The sequence below is a fragment of the Myotis yumanensis genome, unplaced genomic scaffold (genome assembly GCF_028538775.1).
Source record: "Myotis yumanensis isolate MYYU_CA2020_CCGP unplaced genomic scaffold, mMyoYum1.0.hap1 SCAF_4, whole genome shotgun sequence".
Lineage (NCBI taxonomy): Eukaryota > Metazoa > Chordata > Mammalia > Chiroptera > Vespertilionidae > Myotis > Myotis yumanensis.
This window is the reverse complement of record NW_027223755.1, coordinates 99,363,981-99,376,469: the sequence shown is the minus strand read 5'-3', so window position 1 is coordinate 99,376,469 and position 12,489 is coordinate 99,363,981. Positions and strand designations below refer to the sequence as shown.

The 12,489-nt window shown below is 48.1% G+C and overlaps 1 protein-coding gene across 3 annotated transcripts; it reads right to left on the bottom strand.

Moving 5' to 3' along the window:
* Positions 1-246: 246 nt before the first annotated feature.
* On the bottom strand, positions 247-11,757 carry NMRAL1 (NmrA like redox sensor 1). Of its 3 annotated transcripts, none has more exons than XM_070413086.1 (6): positions 11,570-11,757; positions 11,304-11,383; positions 5,978-6,216; positions 3,392-3,641; positions 1,780-1,970; positions 247-534 (listed from the first exon to the last, which is right to left on the bottom strand). In XM_070413086.1, exons 2-6 carry the CDS (start codon positions 11,341-11,343, stop codon positions 355-357), a joined length of 900 nt encoding a protein of 299 aa, XP_070269187.1. In that variant the 5' UTR covers positions 11,344-11,383; positions 11,570-11,757; the 3' UTR covers positions 247-354. The 3 variants fall into 3 exon arrangements, with proteins under 3 accessions (XP_070269187.1, XP_070269186.1, XP_070269188.1); XM_070413085.1 differs by having other exon boundaries at positions 11,561-11,756; XM_070413087.1 differs by lacking the exons at positions 11,304-11,383; positions 11,570-11,757 and adding an exon at positions 9,943-9,994.
* Positions 11,758-12,489: the final 732 nt, after the last annotated feature.

Genomic DNA, 12,489 nt, shown 5'->3' with positions numbered 1-12,489 from the left:
CAGGGTGGTCAGAGCCACTCCCTGGCTGTGGTCACAGTGCTGTTTCACAACTGTTAGACTAAACTTAAAACTGCATTTGAGTCCTGTGTGTCGTTACCAAGCACCTCTTCCACCCTCACACCCCGTCGCTGCAGGAGGAGAGGACTGGCCCCTCACCACGCAATGTCTCCTGTTTGAATCAGTGCCCAGCAGCTGCCACCTCAGCTCAAGTCCCAGAAACAAAGCCCCTTTCTTTTGGAAGCCATCTGTGAGAACAATGGTTTTTATTTAAAAAATAACTTTTCTGTAACATAAGAAAGGATCATTGTGACTGCGCCTCCCCTCCCCCTAGATGGCATTGAGAGGTGGGCAGGGTCACAACCTGGAAAAGTCTTCTCTGTGCTGCTCCAGCCACTGATCCAGTGTCCTGGCCTTGGGGTTGAGCCTCAGGGTCAGTTCGATGTTCCGGTCGGGTTTCAAGGCATAGAAACGGAACATGTTGGCCAGGTCCTGGGCGCCAGGGAAGCCAAGCTTCTCATAGTCCTCAGGGGTTGTCTGGAAGTAGAGGGGGCGGGAGGGGGGGGTCTGTGAGGATCCATCAACATCTCAGCATCCCGCTGAGGTGGTGGGAGCTGGGGGAGACCTCAGTCCCTACCAAGGTCCTTGCTAAGTCCACCTAAAACCATTCTAAAAGTTTAAAGACCAGCCCTAGCTGGTTTGGCTCGGTGGATAGAGTGTCAGCCTTCGGACTGAAGGGTCCCGGGTTCAATTCTAGTCAAGGGCACATGCTGGGCTGCGGGCTTGATCCCCAGTGGGGGGCATGCAGGAGGCAGCCAATCAGTGATTCTCTCTCATCACTGATGTTTCTATCTCCCTCTCCCTTCCTCTCTGAGATCAATAAAATTTTTGAAAAAAATAATAAAAATAAAAGTTTAAAAACCATTGTTCTGGGTTAATTTAAGATCTTGAGATGAAACCTCAGTTCCTTCCAAATCAGAACTCTGTTTACATCACTTTCTTGCTCAGAAACCAAAGCTGTTCCCCTTTCCAGACTGAATTGGGGCCTTTTTTCTAGTGCACATCATTGTGCTGAGCTTCGGGTCTATTCCATTCAATCCTCGTAACAACTCAAGCAGAGGACACTATTCACACACCCATTTCATGGATAAGGAAACTGAAGCAGAGAGGGGTCAGGGACCGTGCCTCAGGTTATACATGGTTAGGTGTTAAGGGCAGGGACTGGGATCCAAGTCTGGGGGTGGGAGGTGTCTATCTGGCCCCAAATTCCCATCATTACTCTGTTTGGGTCTGGGGGCTCTGCAGGTAGCCTTTGTCTGTTAATGAGACTTTCTTTAATGAGGTCTTACTTTCATAATGGGAATGACAAGAAACCCAGGGGTCTGGACTGGAGGGCTGCAGGTCGGTGGGGAAAGGAGGGTACTGTGGGCCTCCCACCCACCCAGCCAGGCCATGTATGTGTGTGTGTGGTGGGGGGGCGCTATCTCTCTGGCCTCCTCCCTCTTTCCTTCCTTCAAGACATAGCCCAAAGGAGCACAGCAGCCCTGCATTCTCACTCCTGGTCTTGGCCCCTGCTGTCCCCTCTTCTGGAAACCTTCCTCCCCACTTGGTCACCACCTATGCCAGACATGTCACTCAGCAGCCACACTTGGCTCCCAAGAACAGCATAGCATGGATGTTCACAGCTCTAATGAATTCAGATTTACCTTCTATATCCCCCTTCCTACTACCCACAAAGCCCTCCTGGGGGTCGAAATAACCAGCAGGGGCCGAGGGGCTCACCTTGGCATCGTGCACGGTCTTCCCAGTGTGCTTGGAGAGCAGGGCAGCATATTCCTCCGCTGTGTGCCTGCAGGTACTGAGCCCAAGGTTCTGGCCGATGTATTGTTCTGGCATCTTCAGCAGACTGAGTACCACAGGGCCCAGGTCGGTGACGGACATGCCATCCATGGGTATGTCACCCATGGGCAAGCCTGCGGGAGAAGGGGAAGAGACATGCTGGTACATGACATGTCCTGGAGGGGACAGCGGGGTAGAGACTAGTGTTCCCACCAGCCAACTAACTGGACATCTGCACAGATCAGCACGTGGCATGACTTAGACACTTCCTGGTATCTACATCAGCAGAAGCAGCAGTGGAACTGAATTGGAAAATGGGATTCAAGCCTGGCCAGCATGGTTCAGTGGTTGAGTGTCGACCTATGAACCAGGAGGTCACAGTTCGATTCCTGGTTGGGGCACATGCCTGGGTTGCAGGCTCAGTCCTCAGTGTGGTGCGTGCAGGATGTTTCTATCTCTCTTTCTCCCCCGCTCCTTCATCTCTGAAATCAATAAAAATATATTTAAAAACAAAACAAAAAACCTCTGAGCCTGGGTTACTCCATTCTTAGAGTGAGGAGAACCCTGGACCGGCCGACCTCTCTCAGGGCTGAGGTGGGAGGACAAGGGACAGGAAAGGAAGGGGCTTTAAAAGGTCCCCCGAGAACAGAGTGGTACTCCTGGGCCCACTGCTCCCAAAACACTGGCCTGAGTGTACTTGGCCATATCCTGAATTCCTCATGTGGAACCCGGTGGGTGGGTTCTCCAAACACCAACTCTACTGACAGGAATGCTTGACAAGCCGAGGCCAGGACCTGGCCCAGAGAATGATTAGCTGCCAAATTGTGATTTTGTAGATGGAAAGGGACAGCAGTGTTTAGATGTGAGCACTTGGACCATGCCATTTTCCTCACCTATGAAAAGGGGCCATAGCAACTGCCCATTCACATCACCCAGGGATCTTGTGGGGATGAACGTCTAAGAACACAAGGGGTGTCTCTGACTAGCTTTGCAAACTATAAAGGGTGGTGCCCATGTGCCAACACATGGACCAGACTGCTTGCTCACCGGTGGGCAGGTCTTGAGAAAGGGCGAGCCAGTGTTTATGCACAAAGGGGTGGGGGTGGCCCGCTGAGGGGACTCACCCCTCCCACTCGGGCCTCCTGAGCGTCCTGCTCTAATCCACTGGCTAACAGACAAGACACAAGTTGTATAAGATTCCCTCCGAGCCAGGGTCCAGTATGGGCATTGAGAAGAAAGTGCTTCCCACTCTGTGAAACCTACAACTGGGTCTCGTCTTCCAAATCCTCTCATTTTTGAAGGAGAAATAACAATAACTGCACTTGTCTCTGTAAAGCTTTCCACCAGACAAAGACTGTAACACCACATCTCTGTAGATTTTCTCATTGCCCCTGTGAAAGTGAGTGTTATGCCCATTTCACAGAGCAGGAAGCAGTCACAGACCTAACGTGAGAGCCAGGACTCAGGCCCGGAACCATCTGAAGACAAGCCCATGGTTTTCTGGGACAGCCACAGTGCCACACAGAGCAGATGCTCAAGGAGGAAGGGCACTCACTCAGCAAGTAGCTCTTTCCATCCGGGGCTTTCTGGGGTCGGAAGTAGGAGAGGAGGTTCTCGAAATAGCAGGGCAGCCGCACACTGGTCATGGGAACACCGATGTCCCGGAAATATTCCTCCACCTCTCCTTTGCCGTCAAAGTGGCCTGCTGCCAGTCTCCCCGCCGTCAGCTTCTTGATGTTCTCCAGGCCGCTGTAGACCACATAGTGAAGGCCCAGGCGCTTGGTCAAATTAGCCAGCAGCTTTCCCTGGATGGCAGGAAAGGAGAAACCGCAAAGCCAGGAGGATGTGTCCCCCTAATCACATCCCAGCCCTCCAACCCAAGCTGCCACTGTGCCTGATGCTAAGAGCCTTACACCACTTATTCTTCAGATAAGGCCCCTCTTCCAGAATGATGCTCACACATGCTATCCTACCCTTTAACACGGGATTGTAAGCCTATGGCGCCCATAGAACCTTGCATCACTTCTCTAGATCATCTGGATTATTCACTTTCTGATGTGCCTGGCTGCAGCCCACCTATGTGCAATCTGCTGCTAGTCCTCTTCCTTGGAGAGCCCAGGATTCCACAAGGGAGGTGCTGCAGCTCAGTGGTGAAGCACACAGGCCACTTGGGTTCTGGTCCTGGTTCTGCACTGCACTACGCGATGCTGAAAAAGCGATCTAACTGTTCTGGACTCGTCAGTTAAATGGGGACCACAATACTACCTGCTGCATAAGGTTGTGTAGGGAGGGGATTGGCTGGTGACCTCCAAAAAGATACGTCCATGTCCTAACCCCTAGAACCTGTGAATGTAACCTCATTCGGAAAAGGTCTCTACAAGTATAATTAAGGAACTTGGGGTGAGATTACCCTGGATTACCCCTTAACCCAAGACAAGTGTCCTTAGAAGAGATAGAGAAGACACAGAGAAGTCCATGTGAAGACAGAGGCAGAGACTGAAGTGATGTGGACACAAGGAGAACTGGCAGCCCCCAGGAGCTGGAAGAGGCAAGGCATGAAATCTCCTTTAGAGTCTTTGGAGGGAGCAGGAGCCTGGCCCTGTCAAAAACCTTGATTTTGGACTTCTGGACTCCAGAACTGAGAAAGAATAAATTCCCATTGTTTTAAGCCACCTGGCTTGTGGTCTTGTTACGGCAGCTGTGGGGCACTAATACAGGTTATCAGGATGCGACGAGAGCTGCTTCAACCAGAGAAGCTGTCTTTGTCTTCTCTATGGAATGAGCTTCCATGTAAGATATAACCAAAGAAAGGGTCAAGGCTAAAAACAAGTTTGGAGGCCAGTGATTCAGTCCAATCCCCCTTTACTTTACAGAAGAAGAAAACAAAGACCAGAGCTGGGAAGTGACATGTCCAAAGACATAGCTGTGGATAAGGCAGGACTGAAAACTTAAGTGCGTAACTCCCAGCCTAGGGCCTCTCCTCTGGCACCAAGTATTACCTTCCACAAAGATTGGAGTGTACTCTATGTGTCAGGCTCTCTGCCAGTGTCTCGATTTTCAATGAGACAAAAAGATGGTCACGTCTCATGGTTCCTCTCATATCCCTGCCACCACCATTTAGGTCAGTGATGGCGAACCTTTTGAGCTCGGCGTGTCAGCATTTTGAAAAACCCTAACTTAACTCTGGTGCCATGTCACATATAGAAATTTTTTGATATTTGCAACCATAGTAAAACAAAGATTTATATTTTTGATATTTTATATATTTAAATGCCATTTAACAAAGAAAAATCAACCAAAAAAATGAGTTCGTGTGTCACCTCTGACACGCGTGTCATAGGTTCGCCATCACTGATCTAGATTCAATAACCACCTAACTAGAGAAAATCTGGGTGGAAAACAGAATAAAGGGAAACAGAACATGTGAAAAGGGGCATGGGGACTTTCTGGGTTGATGGAAATATATTTTTATCAAAAGGCAATTACATGGGTTTATTTACTTTCAAATTTTATCAAACTAACCAAGAGAATTCTAACCAATTGTCATTTTTAATTCCAGACCCGTATTTAATCATTATCTCTTCATTTTTAGACTTTTAATAAAAATGTCATTTTTAAAGAAACAATTTTTTTTTATCAAACTGTACAATTAAAATGTGTATGTTATATTATAAGAGATTATGGGTCAATAGAGTTAGATTTTTAGAAAGTATAAAAAGTCATTGGATGACAAAGGAAATTAAGTGGTTGCCTGAGGCTGGGGGGGAGGGAGTGTCGGGATTGACTATTAACAGGTCCAGGGTTTCTTTTTGGGTGATGAAAATGTTCTGGAATTAGGTAGTGGTGATGGCTCTACAACTTTGTGAGTATGTTAAAAAACAATGAATTGCACACTTTAAGAGGGTGATTTGTATGGTCCAGAGTCACTGGATGAGAAAGCAGCCTCCTCTAACCCGCATCAAAATCTAGGAGGGCTGCATGGAAGCGAGGGAAAAGGGACTGCAGTGTCAGTGGTCCTAGTCGAATGAGTCTCATAGGCAAGTTAAAGCTGCCTTCAAGGAACCAACAGGGACCTGGAAGCTCCTTTTAAGATGCACTGCAACTCGCCCCAGCCTCCCCACACCCTCCGGCCTGCCCTCACCTGCTTGACCTCCTGCTCCCGGCTGCAGTTCTCCCAGTAGTTGGTCACGATGAAGGTGGCGTGAGCCCCGGTCAGAGCCAGTTTCATGCTGGCCTCATCATCCTGGTCTCCCTGCACTATTTCTGCACCTTGCAGCCTCAGTTCCTTTGCTGCCTTCTGCCCAGGGTCCCGGGTTACAGCCCGAACCCTGAATGTCCCATCTTCCAAGAGCGTCCGGGCCACTGAGCCCCCCTGGGCACCTGCGAAGAGTCAAAAAGACCTAAAGGGTCGAATGTGCCTGGGAGTCCTGCGAAGGTTAAAACCCCGAAGGGAATGCTCCACCACAGCGGGACGCCCAAGACACTGGTCACCTCTCACTCTCATTAAACTGCCTTACACCGATTTTAAATAACAGCTTTCATGAGATAGAATTCATTTACCCATAATTATAAGTGTATAGTGTAGCCCTGGCCGGGTAATTCAGTTAGTTAGAGCGTTATCCCAATACACCAAAGTCCTATCCCCGGTCAAGGCATGTACAAAAATCAACCAATGAATGCATAAATAAGTGGAACAACAAATTGATGCTTTTCTCTCTCTCTCCTTTCTTCTCTAAAAATCAATCAATAAAAAGTAAGTGTATAATGTAGTGGCTTTTAGTATATTCAGAGTTGTGCAACCATCATCACAGTCAATTTTAGAACATGTTCACCTCCCCCAAAAGAAAATCATACCCATTAGCAGTCACTCCCCATTCTCTCCTCCCTCCAGTCCCCGGCAACCACTAATCTGTTTTGTGCATGGACTCCTTCAACATGTGGCTTTTTGTTTCTGGCTTCTTTCACTCAACATGTTTTCAAGGTTCATCCATGTTTTAGCAGGCATCACACCTATACCTTTTATAAAATTTTAAAAATGTATTATGAAATATTTACAGATACAAAAAGGGATAGTGACACTCATGTACCCACCACTTAGCTTAAGAAATAAAATATTACCTATACCTTCGGGAAAAAAAAAAAAAAAAGATTGAGGAAATTACAAAAATTAAAATAATCAAACGGAAGAAAATAAAAATCATCCATAAATACAGGGTGGAGCAGCCCTAGCTGGTTTTGCTCAGTATATAGAGCATCAACCCACAGACTGAAGGGTTTTGGGTCTGATTCCAGTCAAGGGCATGTACCTCAGCTGTAGGGGCACGTGCAGAAAGCAACCAATCAATGCGTCTCTCTCACATCGATGTTTCTCTCTCTCCCTCTCCCTTCCACTCTCTAAAAACCAATGAAAAAAATCCTCTGATGAGGATTAAGATAGATAGATAGATAGATAGATAGATAAATAAATAAATGGTGGAGCAAAAGTAGGTTTAGTGTTGTGAGTGCGTGAAACAGGTTATTCTTTATTATTATTTAACTAGTGCCCCGGTGCATGGATTCATGCCCATTGAAAGGAAATTAATTAGAAGGTGGCCGGTGGGGTAGGACTGGGCGAGATGGGCCAGACACGCCCTGGAGCCAACCTCCTGTGGTCCCTCCCCAGCCAGCCACACGAGGGGGGGGGGGGGGGGGGCGCCGCAGCTCCAAGGGCATCTGCGGAGTGAGCTGGGGTCCCTCGGGCAGGAGGGGTTCCTCGTCCTGGCCTGTGGGGATAGGGCCAAAACTGGCTCTCCAACATCCCCGAGGGGTCCCGCATTGCAAGAGGGCGGTTCTCGGGTGATGCACCCCGGAATCAGGCTCCCTCCTCTCTGGTTCCAGGGTATATCACCTGAGAACCACCGCTGCCAAGTCACTGCAGCTTGGCAGCTCCTGCATTGAGCGTCTGCTCCCTGGTGGTCAGTGCGCATCATACCTACCAGCAGGTCGGACGGTCACTTAGCCTTTTATATATATAATTATCTTATTATTTTCCATAAAAACAGGCTTACTGTGCCATTGTGACATTCTTTTGAGTTAATAAAACTACCGTAATAATCATAACCTGCATGTCTTTTTTCCAAACAAACAATTGTAAACTTACTTTTGCCCATCCCTGTACGTACAAGAACACTGGATGCTGCACTACTTCCAAGGATAGAAATTTATAGACAAACTGTCCTTTGGTAGGATTCTGGTTACATAAGTGATAAGTCCATACACAGTCATTAAAAAGAATGTGGCAGATCTATATGTATGGCTCAGACTGGTGCCCATGTGTCCTGGAGTGGAAAAGGCAAATTGCAGAATTGCAATTACCCTCATACAGGTCCAGATGGGAATGTAAAATGGTAGTCACTTTGTAAAACAGCCTGCCAGGTCCTCAAAATGCTCAACATAGAGTTACCATATGATACAGCAATTCTACTCAGAGGTATATACCCAAGAACATTGAAAATATACATCCACACAAAAACTTGTACATGAATGTTAATAGCAGCATTACGAACAATAACCAAATGAAATCTATACACCAAAAGATTTATGGCTGCCAGGAGCCGAAGAAAATTGGGGGAAATGGGGAATGATTGCTAGTAGGTGTTCACATAAGAAACATCCAAACCTGTAGATGATTTTTTTAAGTTTATTTAAGCCAAACTGACATCACCAGGAAGCAAAATTTCAACAGATTGAGAAAATGCTCTGGAGAATGAACATTTTGCAGCTTTAAAACAAAACAAAAAAAAGTCATTGATTTTTTGGGAGAGAGAAAGAGAGAGATAGAAACTTGTTGTTGCACTTATCTATGCATTCAATGGTTGATGCATGTATGTGCCCTCACGGGGAATCAAACCCACATCTTGGCGTATTTGGACAATGCTCTAACCAGCTGAACTATGCTGCCAGGGCCTAGAGCTTATTTTATACATTAAAATCTAAGAAGTCCTGGCCAGGGGGCTCAGTTGGTTGGAGTGTTGTCTCATACACCCAAAGCTTGTGAGTTCAATTACTGGTTAGGGCTCATATGGGAGGCAACCAATGTTTCTCTCTCCCATCGATGTTTCTCTCTCTCTAACAGCCCTAGCTGGTTTGGCTCAGTGGATAGAGTGTCGGTCTGTGGACTGAAGTGCCCTGGGTTCGATTCTGGTCAAGGGCACATGCCAGGGTTGCGGGCTCGATCCCCAAAAGGTGGTCTCTCTAAAACCTCTCGGCCCCCAATGAACTTAGGGGTTAGCTTATAAAGGCAAAAAAACCAACCATGTCCTGGGATGGGGGCAGTGTGCTTGGCCGATATCATGTAGAAAGCTTGCAGCCTTGAGCACAGCATAGCTCAGATAACCAGAAGACACCTGGCATGGGAGGAACCAAGGACGGACCAGATAATTAAGAGGGGGCAGTGACTAGACTATAGGCTGATAAAAATGTACATTAGGTTACTGACACAGATTCAGATTGCTAGGCCCTCCCCCAAAATGTCTTATTTTCCCCATTATTCCAGCAAGTGTGCTTACAGAAGCTAGAAATAGCAGAGTTGCTTCTATCAGGGAGGCTCTCTGGTTTAGTTACTTCCTGGAGTTAACAGAACAAAAGACCATCTGTGTTTAGCAGAAAATTTTAAACGGCAGTTCTTACAAAATGGAGATTACGGGAACAAGATGGAGTGCCTATGGTTCAGATGGAGGGGGAGGGACAGAATGGAGTCAGTCCTTTTAAGGCCCATTGTTCAATAACTCTAACATTTCAAAAGTATGTTGCCTTAAAGCCCTAGTACACTGTTGGTGGGATGCAAGCTGGTGCAACCATTATGGAAAACAGTATAGAGTTTCCTCAAAAAATTAAATATGGAACTGCCATCTGACCCAGTGATCCCACTTCTAGGAATATATTCTAAGAACCCCAAAGCACCAATCAGAAAGAATATATGCACCCCTATGTTCATAGCAGCACAATTTACAATAGCTAAGATCTGGAAACAGTCCAAGTGCCCATCAGTAGGTGAGTGGATAAAAAAGCTGTGGTACATCTACACCATGGAATACTATGCAGCAGTAAAAAAGAAGGATCTCTTACCCTTTGAGACAGCATGAAGGGACCTGGAGAGTATCATGCTAAGTGAAATAAGTCAGTCAGAGAAAGACAAGTATCACATGATCGCACTCACATGTGGAATCTTAGTAACAAAATAAACTGATGAACTGAGTGGAACCAGAGACATGGAAGCCTGGGACAGAGTTCGGAATCTCAGAGGGAAGGAGGGAGAGGGTGGATGGGTGGGTGGGAGGTAATCAACCAAAGACCTTGTATGCATATATGCCCGGCCCATGGACACAGACAATAGGGTACTAAAGGCCTGGGATGGGGGGGAGGGGTCAGGGAGGGCTGGAGGGGATCAATGGTGTGTGTGTGGGGAAACAAATGTAATACTTTCAACAATAAAGAATTATTATTTTTTTAAAAAGTATGTTACCTTAGATGCAAAAAGATAATAGATTCACTTAAGGTAGGTTGGTCAAGGAAGCTATAGTCCTAGGACTCAACTACCTGCCATAATCTGCTTCTAGTTAGGACTTTGTATAACCATTCTGTGTGGTTATTTTTGGTCTTCAAGTTTGTAAGGCCCACCATGCAGGCCTCTCCTGGGCTTGTCAGGTTTAGTATGTGGCCCCTTTTCCGTTCACAAAGATATGGGGGGTTCTTTTTTTGGGTTGATGAGATCTTCTAAAACTGATCTGGGTGATGGTCACAGAACTCTGCAAATATACCAGAAACCAGTGAATTGCGCACTTTAAATGAGTAAACAGTATGCGACTCATACCTCAATATATGAATTATACCTCAATAAAGCTGTTGTATGTTTTAAAATATATATTTAAGTATATATCATACATAAGTATATATGTTATATATATAAAGTACATATATATATATAGGGTACCCCAAAAATGTATACACACTTTAACAGCTGATAGCTCAATTGATGTTTCTTTTTAGATTTAACCCATTGGAATTAATAACTGTTCAAAATGTATACATTTTTGGGGGAGAGAGAGAGAGAAAGAACAGGTGGGGGCAAAATAAAACACTACCGTTTGAAAATAATTTAGATATTTCTAATTTGGTAGGATACTCAGGAAACTTGGTAACAGAGATGGATGGGGTGGGGGTACAGAGGTGGGAGGGAGATTTAATGTCGGTATGATGTGCAATCACTACTCATTCAAAGAAGTCAAAGTGATTTTTTTTAAGACGCAAAGGACATCCGCGCTCAGGGCTCAGGTCCTGTCCGCACGGCCCCGCCGGGGTCAGAGGTCCAGCCTATCGCACCCTCCCTCCCGGCCCCCGGGACGTCTCCCCGAGCTGGGGGAGGGGGCGCCCTGGCTGGTGAGAGGTCCCGCGCTTCGGGGCCTCCGATGGGGCGGGGTTCCGCTTACCCGTGGCTCCGAACACCACCACTACCTTCTTGTCCGCCATGCGAGCGGGAGCGGGAGCGAGAGATGCGGTCCTGAGCAGCCTGCGGGGCGAGGGAAGCGCAGGGTGGGCCACGGGGCCGGGGGTCCTCGCCCTGAACCACGCGCGCGCGCCGGAGGGGGCCGCAGCCCCGAGAGGTCGGGATCCGCGACCCCTGCCCTCCCCCGACCCCGGGTCTGACACCCCCTCCCCAGCCCGTGTCTCGGACCCTCGCCCCGACCTGCGTTACCCCCGCACCACAGCCTGGGTGGGAAACACTACGGATAACCGGGGCCTTCGATTTTGCAGCCGAGTCCACCACGGAGGGGGGTCATAATCCCACGAAGGGGGCCGACCCCTGCCCGCAGCTTCATTCCTGTGCCGGCAAGGCCCCCCATTTCCGGCCACCCTGCATGAAGGGACCCGAGGCTGCGCGGCCCCAACCCCTCGCAGTCCGGGTCCTCACTCCGCGCTGAGCGGACTCGCCACCCCCGCGCACGGACGGAGATGGTTCATCCCGGCCCGGCGAGAACCCGCGGGTTGTTTGGACCCGCCCCCGGCTCGGTCACCGATCTCGCACGAACGTCTGAACCTGTAGATAATGGGGTGTCACCTAAAGGTGATTCAGTCTATACCCGTGAGTTTTAACCCCGTCAAGGCCCCGAGCTATTTCTTATCTGCCTGACTCACGGTTGAGGTTGCTGCTACTTGCACAGATTGGAATGATTTTGAACAGAAAAATGAGATTTCTTTGTGTTGAACCAAAACTCAAAAATGACCCCCACTCTTCTGAAAAGTTATTCTGACTGGATAAGAACATTTGCTTTTTTAATTCACTCCATCATATGTATGGGTGTGGCTGTGGGGGAGTGGTCAAGGTGGGGGGCCAGGAGATCTTTGGGGTGATTCGGGGCAGGTTCAAGTCCTGCTGCTTATCAGGGCTCTGATGACCTGATATTATCACAAGAGCTTGGTGCTCATCTAAATGACGTCAGACTAGCCCTCGCTGGTATGGCTCAGTGGACGGAGCGTCGGCTGGAGGCAAAGGGTCCCAGCTTCCCTTCCGTCAAGGGCAGGTACCTTGGTTGCAGGCTCCTCCCCGGCCTGGGCCCTGGTCGCGGCTCCTGTAGGAGGCAACCAACATGCTTCTCTCACATAGATGTTTCTCTC